Below are 24,323 nucleotides of genomic sequence, written 5' to 3'. Positions count from 1 at the left end.
GAGGTTTGGGGAGGCGCCCAAACCTCCCCAAACTTCGGCAGGTCTGCGCGGAGGAACGGAGACCTGGGGAGGTTTGGGGAGGCGCCCAAACCTCCCCAAACTTCGGCAGGTCTGCGCGGAGGAACGGAGACCTGGGGAGGTTTGGGGAGGCGCCCAAACCTCCCCAAACGTCGGCAGGAGGAACGAAGACCTGGGGAGGTTTGGGGAGGCGCCCAAACCTCCCCAAACGTCGGCAGGTCTGCGCGGAGGAACGGAGACCTGGGGAGGTTTGGGGAGGCGCCCAAACCTCCCCAAACGTCGGCAGGAGGAACGGAGACCTGGGGAGGTTTGGGGAGGCGCCCAAACCTCCCCAAACATCGGCAGGTCTGCGCGGAGGAACGGAGACCTGGGGAGGTTTGGGGAGGCGCCCAAACCTCCCCAAACTTCGGCAGGTCTGCGCGGAGGAACGGAGACCTGGGGAGGTTTGGGGAGGCGCCCAAACCTCCCCAAACTTCGGCAGGAGGAACGGAGACCTGGGGAGGTTTGGGGAGGCGCCCAAACCTCCCCAAACGTCGGCAGGTCTGCGCGGAGGAACGGAGACCTGGGGAGGTTTGGGGAGGCGCCCAAACCTCCCCAAACGTCGGCAGGAGGAACGGAGACCTGCTGAGGTTTGGGGAGGCGCCCAAACCTCCCCAAACGTCGGCAGGTCTGCGCGGAGGAACGGAGACCTGCCGACGTTTGGGGAGGTTTGGGGAGGCGCCCAAACCTCCCCAAACGTCGGCAGGAGGAACGGAGACTGCGCGCAAGTCCTCGGTAAGCTCCGGGCGGTCACTTGCTTCGCGTCTCCTGAGGGAAGGGGGGGCGACTGGAACGGGCGTGTTTCCTTGCCTGCTGGGCGCCGCGATTTGCCCGGGGAACGCGCGGGCCCCGAATGGCAGCGTGGAGTGAGGAAGCGGACAGCCAGGGCTTCCCCGAGAGCCTTGGCCACACAGGGTATTCCTGTGTATTCAGGCTTGCAAAATGGCGGATCCAGCCTCCGCCGGCGGCGGAGGCTTGCAGAACGGCGGATCGGCTTATACTCGAGTCAACAACTTTTCCCAGTTTTTGGGGGTGAAATTGGGGGTCTCGGCTTATACTCGAGTCGGCTTATACTCAAGTATATACGGTATATATATATATGTGTGTGTGTGTGTGTGTGTGTGTGTGTGTGTGTGTGTATATATATATATATATATATATCTCCCCTTTATAAAGAAGAATGCCATATACTACTTTGAACTCCAACAGCTCCTTAGTTTATAAATTACAACACCAAAATCAAAGATAAGCTTTCTTGAAATTCATGCTGGAAATAAACTATTTGTTACTTGGAGGAGAAAAATATGTTGAAAACCATTTGGCGTGCTATTTTTGCAAATCAAAAATTCTTCAAAGAGGAAGTGGCACAATACCCCTTTTACAAAATTCCATTTTGCTTAATATTTCAGTTTGCAACCCCTGGATCAATTAGACGGAATCTATTGGAACTATAACTGACATAGCTTGCATTGAAACCCAGGCATGTGAGTCAGATGGGTGGTGAGGTCTTGTGTTTTAATCATGTAAGCTGCTAAGAATCATTTGAAACGGGCAGTTGTATAAATCATAAAAATAAGTAAATACAGATTTTACATGCATTTTTGGAAGCATGCTATGAATTCCAATAGGCCAATCTTCTGGAGATATACTCAGGATTAAGGTCCTTCAGCAAGAGATTCTAGGAGATTTTCTGGATTACACAGTAATCTTCCTAAAGCAAACCTGACTCAAGCTATATAAAAGTCTGTTCTGATGGGTTGGTACCCAGCTACCCAATTGTGGTGCCTTTGGAATAATCTTACATTCATATGCTAAACTCAGATAGATAGATAGATAGATAGATAGATAGATAGATAGATAGATAGATAGATAGATAGATAGATAGATAGATAGATAGATAGATAGATAGATATGCATGCCTTACGAGAATCCAATACTGATATGTCTTGTATGCCCTTCTCTTCATGTCTACACTATATTACTAAATATAATCTGCCATGAGAATGTGGTTTATGCTAGATATTGGAGCAATTGTGTTAGCAGAATACCGTCTCATAGTTGGATGTGTTTTCTCTTTTCATAAGTAAGCAGTCTAGCTACACTTCACTGGCATGACCAGCCAAAAAATATTGAGTATTGAGTGAAATGTATGCACTGAGAATCCAGACTTATTTTCCTTTTAACAAACCAGACTAAATCATGGTCTTGTTTCACTTTAGGACCTGACTAGGGATCTTCACTGTCACGTCACACTAAAACCACAAAAATAATTTGTGAAGCCACTTCTGCTGGCAAGAGGAATAAAGTGGGAATGATCAAACGTGATCACAACAAACTCAGATTCTCAGAATCCTGACATGATGTGATATGTAAATGTGTCCAATGGCCTTCAAAATAAATAATTTGAGCAGGATTTTGATGTCTACAACTTGGAGGTGTTTAAACATATGATGCCGGTATTTTTCATGTTGTGTATTTTAAGCCCTGCTTCCTTCCCCTTACCCTTTCAGTTGTTGTTAATGGCCGGCCATATTCAAAACTGTGAATCTTGAAAGAGTATAATGCAAAGAATAATTCCTGGAATGGCAGGGAAAGGCGGATGCTTTTTGCATCCAGAGCTCTTAATAGATACAACATTGTTTTGTTTGGCTGCAGGCTATTTCCTTTGTTATGTCAGTGTTCCTCTGAGCTAGTGTGTGTTAGGCCCCTTTGGCTGTGGAGAGTTGTTTTTTACAACTCTATTTTTGTTCTTGAATAATAGCAGTGTTAAGAGCGTATAATACTGTAAGTCTTTCTTTTTTAAAAAATAGAAGGACAGCAAAAAAAGGGATTGTGACTTTTCAGTACTACTGGAACAGACTCTAACAAAAAAAAAAGAGACTTGGTCATTTTTATTAGGAGCCACAGTAGGTCTTTTTTTGTTGACTGATCCTATTCTTAGTTTGCCCTCTTTGCCTTGTACTCATGCCTATGTATTTGAAAGCCGGTGTGGTTTTTGTCCCTTCCACTGTGCCAGGTGTTTTGCTCACCTCTTTTCAAAAGGATACAACAGGGTATAGAAGCTTCTTAAGTTTGCAGTGCTTAATAGTCATTCTCCACAATTAGTTCTTCATGGAATTGCAGGAAAACAAAAATAAGTGCCTCATCGGGATTTGCCCTAGACTCAGAAGCATATATTTGTACTGAATGAAAAAAAGAGTACTTTGAAACTGAGTGTCATAGTTCCGACAGATGAAACTCTTCAAAAGAACTTTGAGGCATTGTTTACCTTAAAGAATCTTTTATTTGAGAAACAAAGTATCAGCACTACATAGCTGAAACCAAAAACTAAATTTCCCTCCCCTGGACACAAAGTAACAAAGCACAATTCCCTCCTCCAATAAACAGTCATAAATCACATTCCCCAATTAGCTTGAAGCGCAGGCTTTGTCCCCAATTCTCCAGCTTGCCAAAACTCTATCAACTCTGGGCCCAATGAGCTTGGGTTCCCACAACTGAGTTACTATTGGTATGACTAGCTGGACTGTCATCCACATTTCCCCTTCCCAGCATCAACTAACTCTAAAAGCAATAGAGGAAAATGGCTGCAATTCCATCTGTTGTCAAACAAGAACATCCGATGTTAGCAGCGTTGACACCGAGCACATAATTTGGATAGATGTATACCCATGCACAATCAGTTTCAAAATGATTGTGCTTCAAGGTAGATTGTTATGGTTTCAGTGATAATTGCCTCTTCTTGGGAATGATGGGTTTATCCATACTGTGAAGCTGCTCCATCACCAGTATGAACCAGCAACCATTTTTGGAGGGTAGGAATGTATGACAACATCTGTACACACCCACGCCCACTCTACTGGGAATAGTCTGCAGGCCAGGAAAGTGCTTCCTCACCATGCGAATGGGAAAAAATTAGAGCCTTGGTGTAGCAGTGGGCTAATGCCTCCTTAAGTAACACCAGCTGCCTGCAATTAGTGCAGGTTCACATCCCACCAGGCTCAAGGTTGACTCAGCCTTCCATCCTTCCAAGGTAGGTAAAATGAGGACCCAGATTGTTGGGGGCAATAAGCTGACTTTGTAATAATGCTGCTTGGGGGGGGCGAAAGCCCCAATAAGCAGGCATATACATAGAATGAAGACTATTGCTAAGCACATTGATTTGTGCTTAGAGTGTAAGCCGCCCTGAGTCTTCGGAGAAGGGCGGGATATAAATGGGATTTTAAAAAATGCTTTATATGGAAGCAGCAACAGACTTTGCAAATATATGCATGTTGATGCTTTAAATATAAAGTGTTGTAATTCAGGGTCAGCCTGTGGGTTCGGCAGTTGGGTCGGACGACTCAGAGGAGGAGGAGGGGGGTGTTGAAGAGCTTGCTGAGGGGATTGGACAGCTTGATGAGAGCCCCCAGCCAGGCCCCTCTCATCTGGTCACGACGCAGACCCAGCTGTGTGAGCCTGACAGCGTGGATGAAGATGACCCACAGCTGGCCCTGTTCAAGGACGCCCGACGCAGGAGGCAGTCAATCAGGAGTAAACAGAGGAAGGCAATGGGGCACCTCGAAAGGAGGCAGAGAGAGGCCACGCCCTGAACTGTATTTAAGGGGAATGTGTGGGAGGGCTGGTTTGCTGAAAGCAACCGCTTGGATTGTTCCTGTTTCTTAGCTCCTGTTTCATGGTTGGTGTCTTGTCTTACTCTGTTTTTTTATGTGAATAAATTTGGCAGGCTTTATTCCAGCCTCTTGCCGTTTGTAAAGGGGTTGTCCCTGCTTTTGCTGCAGGGCCGGTAGCAGGCTGGTACAGAACATAAAGTTGCTTTAAATTTCATTTATATTTGTATACATGTTTTTTTTCATTTTTGCCTGGGTGACACACGGAGGTAGTATAAAAATTTATAGAAGTATATACCGAGAAGGCCAGATTTATAGAAATATTGACATAATAGAAAATTAATGTTATCATACCTAATATAGATATTGAAAATCTAAGGAGAGGAGCTGCTCGGACATTACCCCTGAATTGTATCAGAAGAGGAATGGGAGGGAAGAAAGGAAAGGAGAGAGGGAAGAGAGTAGAGAAGGGGGAAGGAAGTAGGAAGGTTAGAGGAAAAGAGGAGAAGTGGGGAGAAATGGGAGGGGAGCGGTGAGGGAAAGAGGAGAGCACAGGAAGAAGAGGGAAGTAGGAAAGAAAGGAGAAAGGGAGAAAGAAAGTAGAGAAGAGGGAAGAGAGGGAAGGAGTGTGGATACGGTGAAAGGGGAAATGGACGAGCAGCACCCAAACTTATGAGTATGTATTTATGTATTGCGGTATATGTGTAGATTTGTTTGTGGAAGAAATGGAAAAATAAAAATGAATATAAATAAAAATTAAAAAACAAAACAAAAACAAATTACTACTCAGGAAGATCCACCCAGAGGAAGGAAGGTGGTTGGCAAATGCTTTCCTGGAAAAGAAAGATGGAAAGGCCCAGCAACAAGGGAATTGTCAAATCCTCTGCAATTTGGACTGAATACCTTGCAAACTGTTGCCAAAAAATCTCAGTCCAAACAGGGTTTTCTTAAGATGGCTTAGAGTCAAGCAACTATGAACACAAGAGAGGAGCAGGTACAATGCTTTAAAAGATTGCATTAGATTTGTTCTGTTTTGTTCCTACAGCAGTTTCCAGTGGAGTAAAGAAGATCTTTGGACATATCAGGTTGTCACTGGTCAATATCCAAGTGACATGCAAAGTAGAAGAACGCTCTATTTGGATATGCTTCAGAAACTTCTACCTCACAAATCTAGACAAAGCCTTGTAAGCTGCAGAACTTCTCTGTTTTTATTCAATTATTGGGATGAGAATTCAGTTTTAAAAGTTGTTAATAGGGTTGCTGAATATAAGACTTCACTCAGCACTGCACACGTGGAATTGCATGTGGACTTTTCATTTTTCCCTCTACCTTTGATCTCCGTCATTTTTCAAATGTGTTCCAGATAATTCCATTCCTCCAAAAATAGTACAAAACATCACGTTTGTATTTAAAAAAAGAGCATAGTGCAACACAATTTACGTAAGTCAGTGTTGTTAAACTGGTTATGATATTCACTGAAATACTGTACTATATTGTGTATGTGTATGGATTATGTGTTTGTAAGCAAGGTGCTCTGTGTTCAGACCTCCCAAGTTTTCAAATCCACGCCTGCAATCTTTTAAATCCAACTAAGCTTAATATCTGCCTCTAAATCCATCATCAATAGTTATAGCTGTTCCTAAAGGTTGTGGACTGCCTGGAGTAGGATTCAACAGGATATGACAAAATGCTGCCAAATCTGAAAATTGGCAGAAGTTGACACACACTCTGTATCTTACATGTAGGAGCACTTCCTGTTTATGTATAGATTTCTTCTCACTTTTTAATATATTCATTTATTTGAGTATCTATTAGCCCAACTCACCCTACAGGGGTTGTTGTCCTGGAGAAAATAAAAGGGGGAAGGATTATTAGGCATGTTTGCTTCCTTGAATTGGTTATAAAAATAATAAAGGTGGGATATAAGTAAAAATAATAAATAATCTTCCACATGTTTGGTGAAAGAGCCATTTCTTTGTGGCTTTCCTAAAGTCTAATGTTGGGGCTGTTCCAATCTCCGGAAAGAAAATATTTTTCAAGGGTGGGGCCCTCAGAGACAGCCCTTGTCTTAAGATTCTCACATATCCATTTATTTAGGAAAAACAACTTTTTGAGACTTTCTCCTATTGGGTAGAATGGCATGGAAACCTACGGCCCTCGAGGTATTGCTCTCAGGAGTCCCAGCCAACATGGCTAATGAGGAAGGGAATTGAAAGGGCCACACTAGGGCCACAAGTTCCACACTTCTGCTCCGAATTCTGCTTGGAACTGTACAAGCAATGTATTGTCATTTAAATGTTCAGCAAATTCACTAATGTTGGCCCGCAAGCACAATAGCCATTCAATATCTCAAATAAATCTGAGGTGAGATCATATAAAAACATACCTACATGCCCACACTAAGAGGCAGTTTTCAAAAGTGCGTAGCTTCTTTTTATAACTCAGCTTCTTCTCTGAGATCAAAGGAAAACATAACCACCTCCAATCATTTCTAAATAATGGAACTTTTGTTCACAGAACACTCCATGTGTCACAGTGAAATCCACAATAGTGCTCCAGTTAGTTTTACAGCATTCATGTTACATTCCCACTGCATTTGGTATGAACTTTTTTTGTACACAAAAATGATACGTCTAACAAAATGTGTAATAAATGTATTTTCGGGGAGAGCCAATTGAATAGAACCATGAGAGATGACTTGGGGAAAAGACTAGCTTTAAATCTCCCTGCTTTCTCAACAGGGAGCAAATGCTTCTTATTCTTTCCTTTGGCCTCCTGTCAACTTGTTAGAAATATTTCTGGGTTGTTGATTTAGTTACGTTAACTCTTACAAATGCCTTGCAACGAAGCTCTTGTTTGTTTCTGAGAAGGGCATGATTCTCTCATGCTTTTATTAGCTGGCCCGCTCTTGGCTTCAAGTAAGGTCATTTTTAACATCCAATTAAAGCAACCTTTAGCTGTTAGGGTTTAGAAGACCATTCTGCCTACTTCCAAAATAACCCCCTTTTCCTTTGTTTCTTCAATCCACCCCTTCCGAAACCCCAGGTTGCTCATGAAAAGTCTTGGGACCACTATTACTTTACCGGGAGCCAATTGAGGGCATTGATGTTCAATTGGGCCCAAGCTAAGAAGACATTCTTAGTGAAGGCGGTGATGACACTCACGGAAGCTTGTGCTGCTTATGAGACTGAAATGATGGTGGCTAATAATAGAAGAAAACAGCAGGAGATATGTGCTAATCTGAAAGAGAAGGTAGGCTCAGTTGCACAACCCTCTATTAAATTATTGCTGCTTTGCATATCCTCTCCTGTTCAGGGTTGACTTAAAGGGGGAAAATGTGCACTGCCGGTAGGTATACATGGGCTTCCACCTTGTCCTGAAATAAAGGCACTCATTGTTAAGTCATCTTTTTCAGGATGACACAGTTGAATTACATGCCCCCACATGGGTTGGGGAAGTCTTAATCATAATCATAATAGTAAAGTTGGAAGGGACCTTGGAGGTCATCCAGTCCAACCCCCTGCTCAGGCAGGAAACCCTATACCATTTCAGACAAATGGCTGTCCAGTCTCTTCTTAAAAACTTCCAGTGTTGGAGCATTCACAGCTTCTGGAGGCAGGTTGTTCCACTGGTTAATTGTTCTAACTGTCAGGAAGTTTCTCCTTAGTTCTAGGTTGCTTCTCTCCTTGATTAGTTTCCATCTGTTGCTTCTTGTCCTGCCTTTGGGCGCTTTGGAGAATAGCTTGACTCCCTCTTCTTTGTGGCAGCCCCTGAGATATTGGAACACTGCTGTCATGTCACCCCTCGGCCTTCTCTTCATTAAACTAGTCAAACCCAATTCCAGCAACCGTTCCTTATATGCTTTAGCCTCCAGTCCCCTTATCATCTTTGTTGCTCTTCTCTGTACTCTTTCCAGAGTCTCTTGTTTCATTTTGCTCAGGTGAGCAATTTCTTTTTAATTTATGTGCTCTTGAGGCTTTATATTAAAGGGCCATTTTTATTTTATTCCTACATGTCCTATATTGTATGTGTAAATATGTTTTGCTTGGGTGGGGAAAGAAAGGGTTTTAATTAATCCTATCCTGATGCATTTTGGGATAACAGCTAATTGACTGTGACTTATCTTTCCCCAGTAGCAGTAAAAGCATGCTGGAATACTATAGCTAGAATGGAAAAAAAATCCATCTATCTGTTCTGTAAACGTGGCCCACGATCCATATATTTGGGGGATGGGAGGGGCCCTCAATGAAATTATCAAATTCCTTCAGTGTAAAGATGCTGGACAGAAATCTTAATGTGAAAAAACTAACCTGGAAGTTTGGAAAAGGAAACCAGTTATTGTCAAATGATCAGTGAAAATTGAGCAGCTATCGACATGTTTTATTCTTCCAACATTCCTGGAAGTTTTGCTCTTGATTTTCTGGGCCTCTGGTTCTGTGTGCTGTAATATTAATTGAAACATAATATTGATGTAATATGATTGATACATGGTACTTATGCAGGCTATCCTGTATATGTTGTGTTTGCGAAATGCACTGAACCATAAGCTTGAAATATATTTGGCATTAATGCATTGTGCAAACCTAGCTTGAGAGTTAAATACATGGTTCGGTTTACCATGGGGAAGCATGTGATATGAGCATGAACATCAGCATTATTCTGTGTCTGTTACTGTACTCTTCTAGCAAAAAAAAAATCAAACCTTAGTAGTTTTTTTAATAATAAAAACAATAAGACTTTACACTTCTAAATACCCAAGAATTTCTAAGAAGGCATAGGATATTTAAAAAGTACCAGTTTAAGAAATCAAAAATTTAATTGCTTTTAATTTAAAATAATTACAGGTAGTGCTTGTTTAATGACTGATCACTTAGTGACCATTTAGAGTTCTGATGGCTGAATCCCCCCTGCAGTCACATGACCGCATTTTGAGTACTTGACAACCGGCTCACCTTTATGGATTGAATCCTTCCATAGTCACATGACCATGATTTAGAACATGTTTTGTGAATTTCTGATCTTTTTTGGGCTGGTTTCTGGTAAAAAGTACCCTTAGAAATATGTTGATTTGCTTAATGATAGTGATGTTCACCTAATGATTGCTGCAAAAAAATCTAAAAATTGGGTCCAGTCACATGGGTGCCTTGACTTAGGACTGTCACGACTTATGGTGGAAATTCTAGGTTCCATTACAGTCACAAATCGAGGACTACCTGTATATATGCTGTGTGCATAAGTGTTAATAATATTTTTCCCCAAGGAACTTTTCAGCAGAAATAGCAAGAATTTTAAAATAAAACTGAATTACTCTATGAACAAATAGTGTAACATTTTTCAGAATCTGAAGTTAAGTATATTGGGAGAGTCCATATGGTGCTCCTCTGGTTATACTGCAGTACTCTTACAAAGCAACCTTTTTTTTTTGCTATGAAATACGATCACTTTTTTCCCAATGCTCCATAGGAAAATAAGTGAAAATTGCATGCCCATATTATCAAATATTTTCCATTTTTGAGCTTCACCCATGTAGAATTTAACACCTGATTCATGATAGATTGACCTCCTCCTTTTGATCATTCTCAAAAAACCCCACCACCTTTCAATTTCTGGATTTATGTTTTCCTTGAAGTAGGCCAGTACCAGTTTGTAGATTTATAATAAAAAGCAATTAACAACTTCCTCCCCTAGCCTGCATCTTTCTCCAGAAATAATAGCAGCTGCTGCTTATCTTGGCTCTTAATTATGATAACTACAATTCCACCTTCTCTCTATTCAGATTGTATCTTCATAATCTCCCCTTCATTGTTCTCTCTTTCAACTGGCAAGCTAAGGATTTGTGAAAAGAAACCAGTCTTACTCTCCTTACCTCATCAACTATTAAGACAGGGGCCTCCAACCTGTTAGATCACATGGAGCTTAATTTGCTCTGGTTTAAACAGTAAGACATAGGGCTTCAAATTTTCCCTAACTATGTCACAAAGACATGCTGCTAAATCATTTCAAAATTTCATTGCTGCTCTACAGAGTGTTGATCTGCAGTGTATTTATTAACTAAATACAGATTATGAAGAAAAAGAATGGACAAAATTATAAAAGGAGGAGGAAGAAAAGCTTTAAAAAGCTACTTCTTGAGTGTATTTTGTGAGTGCTGTTCCTTTACTGCGATAGTTGATCCTAAAAGGCAAAGGTTATCTACCTTATCATTATTTTCTTTTTTATTTCTAAGGCCATTGGTTGTCATTAGTTTGGTCTTCTATAAACTACAGTAGTCCCAGTTTTTTTCACTGTGCCTCTTGACTTTCATTACTAGAACTTGCAATAATTTTTAGCTATCAGTTATAAAATTAATTACATGCTTAATGTTATGTATTAGGTTTTTAGGAACAACTAAAGCACTTGTAAAGGAGTCACCACCAGGAGGCATTGAACTGTAACTGTTTTGGCGGGAAGCAGTTTCGGCGGGAAACAGAGGTTCAATCCAACTGGTTGGTTGTGTACCTGGCCAGGTACTGGCCAGGTATATAAGGAGTGCAGGTAGCCCCTATTCCCCAGTACAGTCACTTCCACCTAATAAAGAGCTGTTATGTTGTACTCATCCTCTCAGCGTCCTTCCTGCTCTCCGGAACCCACTACACAAAACTTAAAAAGGGAAAAATATATAAAGTTAACTTTAAAAAGCGAACATTGGAAAGAAAGATAGATAAGAAATAAGAAAAAAATAGAAAAGAGAAAGACAAAAGCAAATCAGGAAAAAAATAATGAAAATACCAAATTACTTTCACTGCCATTGTACAGACTCCTAATTTTATATTAATATAAAAAGTATTACCATTCAGTTTTTAACTAGTAAAATGAATCTAGAGCAGCAGGGGCAGCAAAGAATGTGTCAAATGTTTTAGCTGTACATGTTGCCATTCAACTGTTTTATATAAGTTATTCATTATTTGAATATATTAGTTCTTAGTTGGCCTGAGAACCAGTTTGGTGTAGCATAGAGGTAGGGAACCTTGACTCTTTTATGACTTGTGCATTTCAATACCCAGAATTCCTGAACCAGCCATGCTGACTCAGGAATTCTGGGAGTTGAAGTCCACAAATCATAAAAGAGCCAAGGTTCTCTACCCCTGGTGTAGTGGTTAAGGTGTCAATCTAGAAAGGAGGAGACTGTGAGTTATAGTTCCAGTCAAAGCTAGTTGGGTGACTTTGGGGCAGTCACTCTCTCCCACCCCTAGAAAGATGGCAGTGGCAAACCACATTGTTGCCAAGAAAACTGCAGTATGTCTGTCTACCATTAATAGAAGTATCTTGGTTGTTTGTTCCTTCCATTACAAATTAATAAGTCATCAATCTGCTTAAAGTATTGGCTTTTGCTCTACATGATCTACATTATCTTATCTGGAAAGATTACTCTTTAAATATATATGAGTCTTGATGCAATTTTCATTTTCACCACACTGAATCTTTATCACTTCTTTTTTTTATAATATTTTATTGATTTTCTCATTTTACAACTGGACATTTAAAAAGCAACATGATGACTGGGTTAATCAATAGTTCAATAGTGTACATAAATCTTTAGTATAAATCTCATGTTACAACATCAGATATTTCCTCTCTTTTTCCATTAATATCTGTTATCTCATATTAGCTAGTACAATTCTTAATGTTATCAACTAAATAAAAACATCTTTGTTACACTTAATAATTTTTAGCTTATACATATCTTAATTGCATTTGCACTTAATTCTTGTATACAATCAATGTCCTGTTATTGCTTTTTTCAGGCTTTAATTTCCCATCAATATTCATAGTAACACTATTATTTATGATTTCCAAGTATTTTATGTTTAGGTGACCAAAAGTTTCCCTTATCTCAACTTCTCCCTTTTTCCCTTTTTATACTAAAGTCTAATATTTTGGTTACATATCTTATTTATTTGATTATAATATGGCTCTGTTTTCTAAAAATTATCTATTTTCCACCATTAATAGTACAGTATCCCCTAATAAATCAAAACCATTATAGGTGTTGTCTGGGTTAACCAATAATTTGGTAATATACATACATTTTTAGTTTAAGTCTAACATTAGAACATCAAATACTTCCTCTCTCTTTCCAATAATATCTGTTATCTCATATTGGGCAAACACAGTTCTTATTTTCAACTAAGTAGAAACATCTTTGTTACATTTATCAATAATTTTTAGCCTATACATATCTTGATTGCATTTGCACTTAATGTCCTTGCATAAACAATGTCCTATTATTGCTTTCCCCCCAAAAAAAACTTTAATTTCCCATCAATATTCAAGAAAACACTATTATTTATGATTTCCAAGTACTTTATATTTAGGTGACCAAAAGCTTTCCCCCTTCTTAATACCACCTCTTTAGCTCTAAAGAATACAAATTGAAACATTCTTATCCACTGGACAAGACATTTTCTTAGGATAACAATAGTTTTGTTTTTAACAGATTCCAAAAAAATAAGGATCAACATCCTTCAGGGCCTTTTTACCATGTAGGCATATTATTTATTTATTTAATTACTCAATTTCTATAGCCATTCAACCAAGTGAATCTGGCGGCTTACAATTCTAAAATTATAAAACAGTTAAATCAATTGGAAAACATTAAAACAATAAAAGCACCCATAAAATAAATAAGTACAAACAGCAACCATGATGATTAATCAGCTAATAGTAAAGCCAAGTATCAGGGCCTTTAACACATAAGGAGCCCCAGTTTTGAAAGATTTGTGAAAAGGTTTGTAAAAAGCCAAGAGGATTGGGGGTATTCTAATCTCTGAAGGGAGAATATTCCATAAGGCAGAGTTCTAAGCAGAAAAAGCCTGTCTTCTAGTTCCCGCCATTTTGGCTGACAGGATCTGCAGCATGCCTAATTTGTTGAATTGGCTCGGAACAGAATAAACTCTTGGAAAAGGACAGTAATCCAGTCATAAGCCATGTAGGACTTTCAAGGTGACAAGTACCTTGAATTGTACCGGAAACACACCGGCAGCCAGTGCAGCTCACGGAGTAGTGTTGTTACATGTGCTGTATAGCTGAGACCATTTATTACTCGTGCAACCACATTGTTAGATATTTTTTTAATTTTAACATATATCCAGAATAATTATCATATAAATACAATTTTCACACTTTTAGATAAAGAGCTTTGGCAATCACTGAAGAAGCCCCAAATATTTTCTATATACAAGAACTTTTATTCAGATTCTTTTATAAGCACTCCATGAATTTTATTGATTTGTCTTATAGTGGGAATGACAAGGGTTCCAGTACAAAATAAAAATCAGGGAAAATCCTCTGAGAGTTAAGCTTCATGCAGTTTTATGAATCAGAATCAGACTCCAGACTTGATTTGCAGATTTTTCTAATTTTTACTTTTGTTTGCTTCTGATTAAGTTGTTTAAGATCTTCAAGAAAGAAGCACAGGTTTGCTTTGTGTGCATCGAATTATATGGGTAATGCTGATAGTACCAATATTTGTGTGCATCATTTTATTGTATTATAATGCTGGTACCAGTATTTATAGCTCTGACAAAATTTTAATAGTGCTTAATATAGAATCAAATTACTATTGGCACTTTTAAGAAATAGTGAAATGTACATTAACATCTCATTAAAATCTAAATAGGAGGATTTCAAAAGCAGCTCAATGGAGTGTGAGGCTTTCAAATAATAGAGAAATTTGACTATTAGGCATTGATTGCAGAACATCAATATACAGCATGCCTAGCCTATGAATGAACAGCATATTATTTTTAATTGGTTGTAATGAGGTATGTGATTTAAAATATATACATGCAGATCTTTTAAAGCTCCATTGCATCAAATTATATTATGAAAGTTGAACAAGCACCTTCATCTTATATATGTATATATATCTATCCTGCTGTTAAATCTAGGTTAGTCACACAGCAGCTAACAATGAAATATAATTAAAACAGCCAACCAGAACAAATATAAAATATTTCTGTTGAAGGCTGTGGTCTTTAGGTAGTTATCTGTTAAAAACTGTGGCTGGCTCCGAGCTAGTAATGGAAAACAGTATTCTCTTTCAGAATCTCTCCCATACACACACACACACACACACACACACACACACACACACACACACACACGTCAGCCTTATATTAAGTGTAACATTATAAAGTTCTTTTTTATAAGATGATAATACTGTTGCTCTCGTTACCAATTACACAGAGAATTTGAACAATAAAAAGATACTGTTTTTATTACTTTTTAAAAAAAGAAATGGTAAAAATAAAATAGATTTAAATTAATTTGCCTTGGATTAGAAAGCAAATTCATTTAGTTGCTCCCTTTTAGATGAACTAGAAACTATTGAATGAAATTTAAAGGATATTAAACAAGATCTCTACAACACATTTGTTGCAGATAAATATAATCTCATTTAGTTGTCTGAAAAATATTAGATGGATGATGACTGATCTGGAACTCAAGCTTTTTTTTCCTCAAGGAGCCTGAAGGTAGCATCTTTTCCGACTAACAAATTTTATTAAAAGGCATATGATTTTGTCAGCTGTAGCTTTTTTCTTTAGATGCATAGAGTGGCTAGACTGATACAGTTTGCAACTGACTCAATAATAACATCATCAATCAATTACTAATTATATAGTATTAAAAACAATTGTTTTTGTTGAGACTTTCTGAGATTGCCTGTAACCTTTTGATGTGAGTTCAGCAATCTATTGCTCAGTGGTGGAATTCAAGTCCCATTTTTCCCAAACAATCATTTTGAAATCTGCTATAGTGTGTCCTGTGAGGTTGATGCTAATGTTCTGATGCTCACCTGTCCTTGTTGGAGTCTATTAATTCTTTTGTGCAAAGTTTGTCTTATCTGTCCTATGTAGAATCAAGGGGGGCAATGCTGGGAGATGATGGCATACATCACATTAGAGGAAGAGCATAGGAAAGTGGCTGTAATCTTGTGGAAGTATTTTGGGGGCCTATGATGGTGTAGTTGTGGGGGCAAAGTAGCCATCTGGATTTCTTGTAGGGTCTGGTTTCCATGTTAACATCATTGTCCTGTTGTTTTGCATTGCTTGTGAGAATCTGCTTCAGATTAGGTGGTTGTTTGCATTCAAATATGGGTCTGTTGCTCAATTACTGAGAAAATGCTGTGTTAGTGGAGTTCTAAGATGGTGGCACCTAGATTGGCTGAGGCTGCATTGGCTCTCGAAGGTGAAAAGTTTTGGGAGGGATATAAGGGATATAGGCCACATGATCTGGAAGGTTTTAATGTATTTGAGCAACGTGGTGGAACTAAGGTAACATACTACCGACAATCTTTGCTGGCATGGTGTGTTTCTAGCTGTTTCGGAACTGTTGGTGAGACCGTAAAAAGTCATTGGCACTTTTTGAAATTGTTCTGCCGGCAGCAAGATCTGACTGCTGGCCCAGTGACGGATTCTATTGCAAATCAGGACTGTTTCCAAAGGAGGCAGAGGAAGAGAGGTCCCGGGGCTTATGGAGCGAAGGAACTGGATGAGGTTGTCAGCAGGCCCAGAGGAAGGGAGACAGGCTTTTGGAGGAGTTGGTGGCAGCGGCAGCGTGTTCCAGGGGCGAAAAGAAGCAAGGCCTCTTTAAGGAAAAGGTGGAAGAGACAGGATCAGAAAAAGGAAAGGAGGCGAGGTTGTTGTGCAGGAATCCAAGCTAATTTGAGGGCTAGTCCACATGGAGCTCCATTTCCATCTGTCCTGTTTGCCATCGTTCGCTCCCTAGACACTAAAATAGATGATCTGAAACTTGAGCTGGCCATGAACAAAGAGTGTATATTGGAGGTGGTGACTCTTTGACAGCAGTATGCCACGAAATTTCATTTGGATGTATGCTGATTGGTGTACATTCAAAGTGACAATAAAGTTGTTGTTGTTGTTGTTGTTGTTGTTGTTGTTATTATTATTATTATTATTATTATTATTATTATTATTATTATTATTATTATTATTATTATCCAGTGTGAACTGTACCTTAATAATAACCATACATTTGAGTAATTTGACTTATGAGTTGTACGTGACAACCAATGGTGCTCTGTTTTTTTAGTTTTGATGATCTGTCTTTTAAAGGTCTGTAGCTTCAGAGATGCTTTGCAGTTTAGCTAAAACCTTGAAAATATAAAAATGAAAATACCTTACTAAGGGGCTGAAACTGCAGACTAAAGGCCTGCTTACTGGGAAAGAAGAAATTGACCTATGACTGTTACTCAAGGCTTACTGACTAACACATAAAAGGTTAAAAAATAGTAGGTTGCTATGAAAATGGGTTCAGGGTGGACTCTGATGGCAAGTGGTAATATTGTCTTTTTCCTGTAAGCAAGATCACTGGGTAAGCTTTGCCTCATTCCTCTCTTAGTAGGTTGAACTTTGCATTCTGTTCACTGCACAGCTCACTAAACATGGCTCAAGGAGTTCGTGTGATTTCTAATCATTAACTGCAGAAAATGCAGGCACTGCTGTGCCCGCTTCACCAGTTTCTTACTGTTGAGCGACCAAGCCAGCCTACTTGTTACCTGCACACCCAGGAATTTGATGCTGGTAACCATCTCCACAGGTGAATCATTTATGCACAGAGAAGTGTGGCTGTGCCTGCCTTTTCTGAAATTGACAATGATCTCTTTGGTTTTTCTGGCATTTAAAACTAGGCTGTTTTCCTTACACCAGTTCACCAACCCCTCAACCTCGTTGCGGTAAGCTTCCACCTTGTCATCATGAATAAAGCCCACTACTGTTGTATCATCTGCGAACTTAACAATATGGTTGGTGGCAAACCCAGCACAATAGTCATGGTTCAACAGGGTGAACATCAACGGATTTAGGACGCAGCCCTGAGGAGAACCCGTGCTCAAGAAAATGGTATTAGAGGTATTTGTTCCAAGTCACACATATTGGGGGCCTGTTGGTAAGAAAATCAGGAATCCAGTTGCACAAAGCCTAAAAGGTCTTAAAAGCCTAAAACGTCTTCTCATTCTGATGAGGGGATGCTTATAGAAGTTTGGACAGTTTGTTTTCTTTCTTTCTTTCTTTCTTTCTTTCTTTCTTTCTTTCTTTCTTTCTTTCTTTCTTTCTTTCTTTCTTTCTTTCTTTCTTTCTTTCTTTCTTTCTTTCTTTCTTTCTTTCTCATCAAGGAGGTGACTTTGATTGTGTAGGTTTCTTGTTTTTGTCCTATTGAACTCATGACAGAGCCGTGGCAGTGCAGTGGTTAGAATGCAGTATTGCTGGCTAACTCTGCCGACTGTCAGCAGGTCGATCCTGACTGGCTCAAGGTTGTCTCAGCCTTCCATCCTTCTGACATCAGTAAAATGAGGACCCAGATTTTCAGGGGCAATATGCTGACTCTGTAAATCACTTGGAGAGGGCTGTAAAGCATTGTGAAGCAGTATATAAGTCTAAGTGTTATTGCTATTGCTATGTTTGAGTTGAAATTCCAGGGGAGAGATAGCCTTGGTGATTAACTTTTGGTTGTTGTAAATGAATTTATAAATGTAGCTATTTGGAATAATCTTCAGCAATAGTTTGTAATATCTAGGCTGCAAGGGATCTTCATTTTCGGTCCTTTAGGAATGATCGCATCTTATTTTAATTTGGTTAAAAAAATAATGCCTGTTGGTATATGTGCCAATTTCTTGATAGGTTTTATAGATTTTGACTTCATGCTTCTTGTTATTGATAACTGTGTTAGTCTGTGGTGCTGTAAACGCAAAAACACCTTTTCTGAGTAATAAATTTTATTAAAATTTATAAGTTTGAGGTGATCTTGAAGGGTCTCAACAAATACAATATTAATTATCAAGATATTTGTAATTTGTCTCTCACATAACCTGCATCTGCAAAACCAATTTATTTTCCCACCTTCCCCCACACCAACGTTTACTGTACTTTAAATCCTACATCAGTCCAGCCAGTTTTGCATCTGATGAAGTAAGCCGTAATTAATTAAAAAAGGTGCTACTAGATACTTTGTGAGCTTTTGCCACAGTAGGCCAATATGGCTCTGTTCCTACAGTTGTTGGGTTTTTTTCTTCCATGTGAAAACATAAAGTAAACCAAGGCTTATACATGGGGAAAACTTATATAATAAAGATGCCAAATATTTCTGGCATTGTCCTGTTTAAAAAACAATTATTGTGTGGCTGGGAAACCATTATACATGGTAGACATTAGGGATTCAGTTATTAAAATAAAAAGCTGGGCTGCAATAGGCATCGGTCTTCACTAAGAAAAGACTAAATAAATACAACTTAGAGCAGACATGTCAAACACAAGGCCCGGGGGCCAGATCCGGCCCGCGAAGTGGTTTCATGTGGCCCGCGAAGCCATCCTAGAAGCAGTGAGGGAACGGCCCCCACTGCCTTGGCCCTGGCCCAGAGACCCTCCTCCTGCCAGAGACCCTCAGATCTGTCCCACTCCTGCCGAGGCCCCCATAGGCACCCTTGATGCGAATGATGTAGAGCTGGCCATGCCTACCCAGTAGGCCATACGCACTCTAGCCACGCCCACCCAGTAGGCCACGCCCACCCTGGCCATACCCACCCTGCCCCTTGAGGGCAACCGCAATGCTGATGCGGCCCTCAATGAAATTGAGTTTGACACCCCTGACTTAGAGTAAATTAAAAAAAAACAGAGTAATTAAAATAGGAATAAGGTATTTTTGTTCAATTCAATGACTTACATCAGTTCCAGTCAGCATGGCCAGAAATTACAGATTTGGCAGTCCAGCCATATCTGGTCACTTATATGTTATCCATGTCTGTTCAGTGGCGATGAAATGAATCTATTGTATTTGTTTATTTGTTTGTTTCCACTCGGTTGTGTCTGATTCTCAGAGACTGCCTAGACAAGTCCCTGCAGTTTTCTTGGCAAGATTTTACAGAATTGTTGACCATTGCCTCCTTCTTAGAGCTGAAAGTCTAAGGTCACCCAGCTGGCTTTGTGCCTAAGGAAGGACTAGAATTCACCATCTCCCAGTTTCTAGCCTTACTCACTACACCAAAGTGGGTCTCTATGATGTTTATAACCAGTTGCAAATGGCAAGGATCTAGGGTTTGGTATAACAAAGTCATACCTATAAAGAGGAAGATGAGTATTTTGGGTAGGTACACACTTATATTTAAATGCAGTACAACAACTATTTTCTGAAGAAAAACATTTTACAATAGCAATTAGTTTTTGCCCTCTATCTTACTATTTCTTTGTTTTGGCTCTACTCAGTGAAGTGAATCTCCAACATCCCATTCTTGGACCAGTGTGAATCTTGGCCCAAAAATGTTATAAAGCTGTATAACAAATGTTACACATGAGGTCACTACCTAATGTCTGTATTGACTTTGGAACCCACATAAACATTGTTAGAAGATATGCTAATTAGATGCATTTTTAAGAAAATGATTGTGTATGTGACAAATCACTGGCTATAGTGGTTTAATATCCAGATGTCAGCCCTATAAGATAGACCATACTAAGAAACCAATGCCATATAGGACAGGACTACTTTTATTAGAGCAACTATAGTAACAGAGCCTTGCAAATCGGAATGTGCTTCCCACTCCCTCACTTTATCTTTGAGTCAACTAAGAAAGGGCTTATCTGAGATATTTTCTCAAATTAGTTTCTAGGAATGGGCTCGTCTGGTTGTTGCCCTAGTAGCGGCTCTTCCCCCTGTCCTTTAAGGCCACTCCCTATGCCAGGGGTCTTCAAACCTGGCCCTTTTATGACTTGTGGACTTCAACTCCCAGAATACCGCAGCCAGTCTGGCTGAGGAATTCTGGGAGTTGAAGTCCACAAGTCATAAAAGGGCCAAGTTTGAAGACCCCTGCCTTATGCCCTCTCGACCAAGGTACTTTAAGCTGTAAGATGCTCAAGCAAACACTCTCATTTTCCTTTGCTTTCTCTAACTGAGAAGTTTAACATACTGTACAATAGCACCACTTTGCTATGACCAGTTCTAAAGAGAGCAATCCCACAGAGGACAGTGCTGGCCAGAAAGCAAGAAGTAGCTTGTTTGATAAGGAAAGAAAGACTACTGTATAGCTATGAGAGGTAAAGTCCTTGATAATTTAGGATTGGGTACAGTTGGAAAAGTTGATATTTTGGCTACATCAGGGTTCCCAAACTCTTTAGCTCATCAATCTTGAGATTGTTCATTGACCTCCCCAATATTTATTCTATAAAAATAATTTAATAAATACTACTTTAATTAGTACTATAGATAATAACATTAACTATAACATCAATCTCTTGGAGGGTCCTATCTATCCTTGGAGATTGATATTAACCACTTTTGGGGACTCTAGACCCTAGACTATACATGGTGTTCCATGATGTTATCATGGAATAAGAAAGGACAAACATTGGAAATAGACTCTACAGTAATATAATTGACTCTCTGCGAATTTGGGGGGTGGAGATAAATTGTAACTAAATGCATTCTTCATTGAATAGGTTTTTACTCTGTCCTGCCTTGCTTTGCAATAAATACTGTAGGTCCTTGTTGAGCCAGAATTCAACTACCTTTTGTCAATTTAATGGGAATCTTCTAAGTGTGGGTGGAATGACAAAGTGAAAAATTGTGTCTCCTGTTGAAAAAAATCAGTTTCAGTGACTCATTGGCAAATGTGGGAGGAAATGCCTAATTACTAGCAAACCTGGCTGAGTTATACAAGTTATAGATCACAGCTTTAGTCTGTGATACAGAGGACGGGGAGTATGAGAATGTTCATCATGAACTTAGTGGTTTGTCTTTTCCTAAAGCCAAAAAATAAGAAAGCCTAATTCTGTTTTTGGATCTAATCTGCTGGATGATAAAACATTTCATTAAAACATTGTATTGGGTGACTTTTTACCATAGACTATGTACCAATCTTCTCCTAATTAGTGGGTCCTCCAGTATATTGGGTTTCAGTTTTCATATTTTCCCAATCCAACACATTTGCATAGTCCTTGTCTTGGAGGAAAGTCAGTTTAAGCATGTGGTTAAATAGAATAGCAGTTTTGTTTTTTCCTAATTTATTTACTTCTTTCAGCTATCCCCATTTTTATTTCATTCTGCCTATCAACCAGAGAGAAGGTTTTGGTTCACCTTGGAATGAGACTGACAAATCTAGCACCACAATGTATAATTTGTTGCCTTAATTAGTCATGGTTAATGCACATTACATTCTTACAGTAGGCACTAGTCAAATAATTAACTGACTATGAAGAAGTATCCCCTCTGTGTAGCAGAGCAATCTGTGTTCACTTGGCAAATCCTCTTTTTGCCATGTGTAAACTGTGAAATATATTTGAAACTAAATTTTTTAATTACAACTGGCATCCAAAGCTGCTTGCTCCTGGCAATTGCTGCCTTGCTAAAATGTGATCTCATTTGTGAAACAAGCTATAGGGGAAGCAATTCTGTACTGCTTTTATATTAGCTGAACAATCAGGATTGTTTAATATTGAAAAAAGCACAGTGAATGTTTACATAGTAAAGCCTATTTCGTGGTACTGTGTATGCACTCACATATGCACGCACACACACACATGCACATAAACAGTTGGGCACATTCCTACATTGAATGAGCAGGCTTTCAAGCAACAAGATTCTAATCTGTGATGCCCATTATCTTCTCTGGTGAGATCCCAAATTTTCCAGAACAAATTTTTAAAGTCTGCAAATGAGTCTTATTCTACCTTCTTCTAATTGAAATTGTTCAATAGAAAGTGAGCGGTACCTAAATATTATCTTTTATATCTGGGCAAAGTTTTGGTGTCTAAAGGTGACACATACCCCCCACCAGTTGTTTTTTTTTAAAACAGCCATTGGTTGTAGAAGACAAAGGAACAGCATGTGGATCATACATGAAGCATGGGCCCTTGACATCAATTTAAGTATGTTTAGGAATATTGTTCTTCCACAGGAATGGATGCATGCACTCATCCACACATATCAATATAATACTTCATTACTCAGAAGAGAATCGGGCGCCTGCTATGAGACAGGAAAAGAATTCCAGAACTCATTCCCTACATGCTTTCCTTAAGGGTTTATGTGTCATTCAGTTTACGAAAGCCTGTCTTGTTGCTATGTTACAAGCCTAGGCTCAACTAAAATAATGAATCATGGCTTGATTGAAAGCAAAAAGTTAAATATCAGTTGGACAGCACCAAAACTATCATTTCCTGGTTTATTTAGCTAATATGCTAGAGCAAGGGTCCCCAACCCCCTGGTCTGTGTACCAGTACTGGGCCGCGGCATGCTAGCAACCGGTCCGTGCAAACAAGCAAAGCCCCATCTGCGGGATGTAAGCAGCACACAAAAACATGCAACCTGTGGTCCGTGGAAAAACCTCTCTCCATAGAACCGGTCCCTGGTGCCCAAAAGCTTGGGGACCTCTGTGCTAGAGGGGACACAGTTTTCAAGATTTCTGTTATTTTGTTCAGAATAAACACGCTTACTGTGCCAGGTGTAATTGAATTTTCCTTCTGGAAAAATTGGAAGCATTTTTTCCTCTGAAGTATCTTTGAATTGTATTTTTATTACAACTTTTTAAAAGTTCAGGATTGAATTAGAAAAGAACATTTTTACTTTAACTGTGTTTTTTAACAGATGAAAATTAAATGTCCGTATAGTACATATCTCAAAATTCCAATTAAGGCTCATGTTAAAAACAAATGGTGAGCTTTTCATTTTCTGTGTAAACTCTGTCATACTCTTGGATCCCCTATGGCATATTTATAATTATACAAAAATAACATTATTATTCTAATACTATAATCACAGTTCTATCATTACTATTATTATTCTTAACATTAACACTCTTTTAATATGACAGATTCTTGTAAAATGATAGTGGAACAGGTTGCAAGGTCCAACTATATATCTGAAGCCAGCTATTCTAAGTCCCAAAGTCTTTAAAATGCAAGATATTTTTTCATTATCCTGAGCACCAGCTCAATTAACTCAGTTTATTTTGCATGTAATGGTAACTCTAGCCATGATATTAATGAAGTTTTGGTGGATTCATTACTCTCTTATACAAAATGCGCTATTCCAGTAAAAGGTGTGATCAGACAATTTGATTTTTTTAAACAGAAAATGAAAATATATTCACAGAGATTAGGCAAGAGAAAAAAATAATCTTATAGTTTGGATTTAAATCACTATTCTACATTTTACACTTAACCTGAAACTTATAAAACATTTTTTCTGAAAATATTTATTTAAAATCAGTACATTTAATCAAATATTCTGAACTAGTACTCACTCAAATTCTTTTCAGGAATTCCTACTTCAAGAATTTTTCTTCCCTTCTAAGTTCGATTGAACATTGTTTATCTGTCTCTAAACACGTAAATTATATTTTATGATTAATAGAATATATACCGTAATTTGGAATTATTTAAGGAATACTTTTGGACTCAGCAATGAGAAACATTGCTAAAGCCCTGCAATTTAGGTACTTATATAATTTGTTAATAAATATATATCACTTTAGAAGAGCAAAGCAAGTTTATATACTTGGCAGTGGTTTAGTTCACTGCCTGAGTTCCTCAGGGAGATGGGCAGCTATATAAATTTGTTAAACAAGTATATCCCACAAGACCAAGAAATCAAGATTATGTAAGATTCTTG

At 38.9% G+C, this 24,323-nt stretch overlaps 1 protein-coding gene across 1 annotated transcript in view; it reads left to right on the top strand.

Annotated features, from left to right (window-relative positions):
- Positions 1–24,323, top strand: part of CCDC148 (coiled-coil domain containing 148) — a gene marked incomplete at both ends in the record, with an annotated part of 134,734 nt that overhangs the window by 50,051 nt on the left and 60,360 nt on the right. The window contains 2 exons of the mRNA XM_081312605.1: positions 5,710–5,848; positions 7,710–7,916. Of these exons, the coding sequence (XP_081168731.1) occupies positions 5,710–5,848; positions 7,710–7,916 (346 nt within the window). The remainder of the gene's footprint in view (positions 1–5,709; positions 5,849–7,709; positions 7,917–24,323) is intronic.

The sequence above is a fragment of the Vipera berus genome (genome assembly GCF_964194415.1).
Source record: "Vipera berus genome assembly, chromosome: 1".
In the NCBI taxonomy this organism is placed as follows: domain Eukaryota; kingdom Metazoa; phylum Chordata; class Lepidosauria; order Squamata; family Viperidae; genus Vipera; species Vipera berus.
This window is presented reverse-complemented; position numbering and strand designations above follow the sequence as displayed.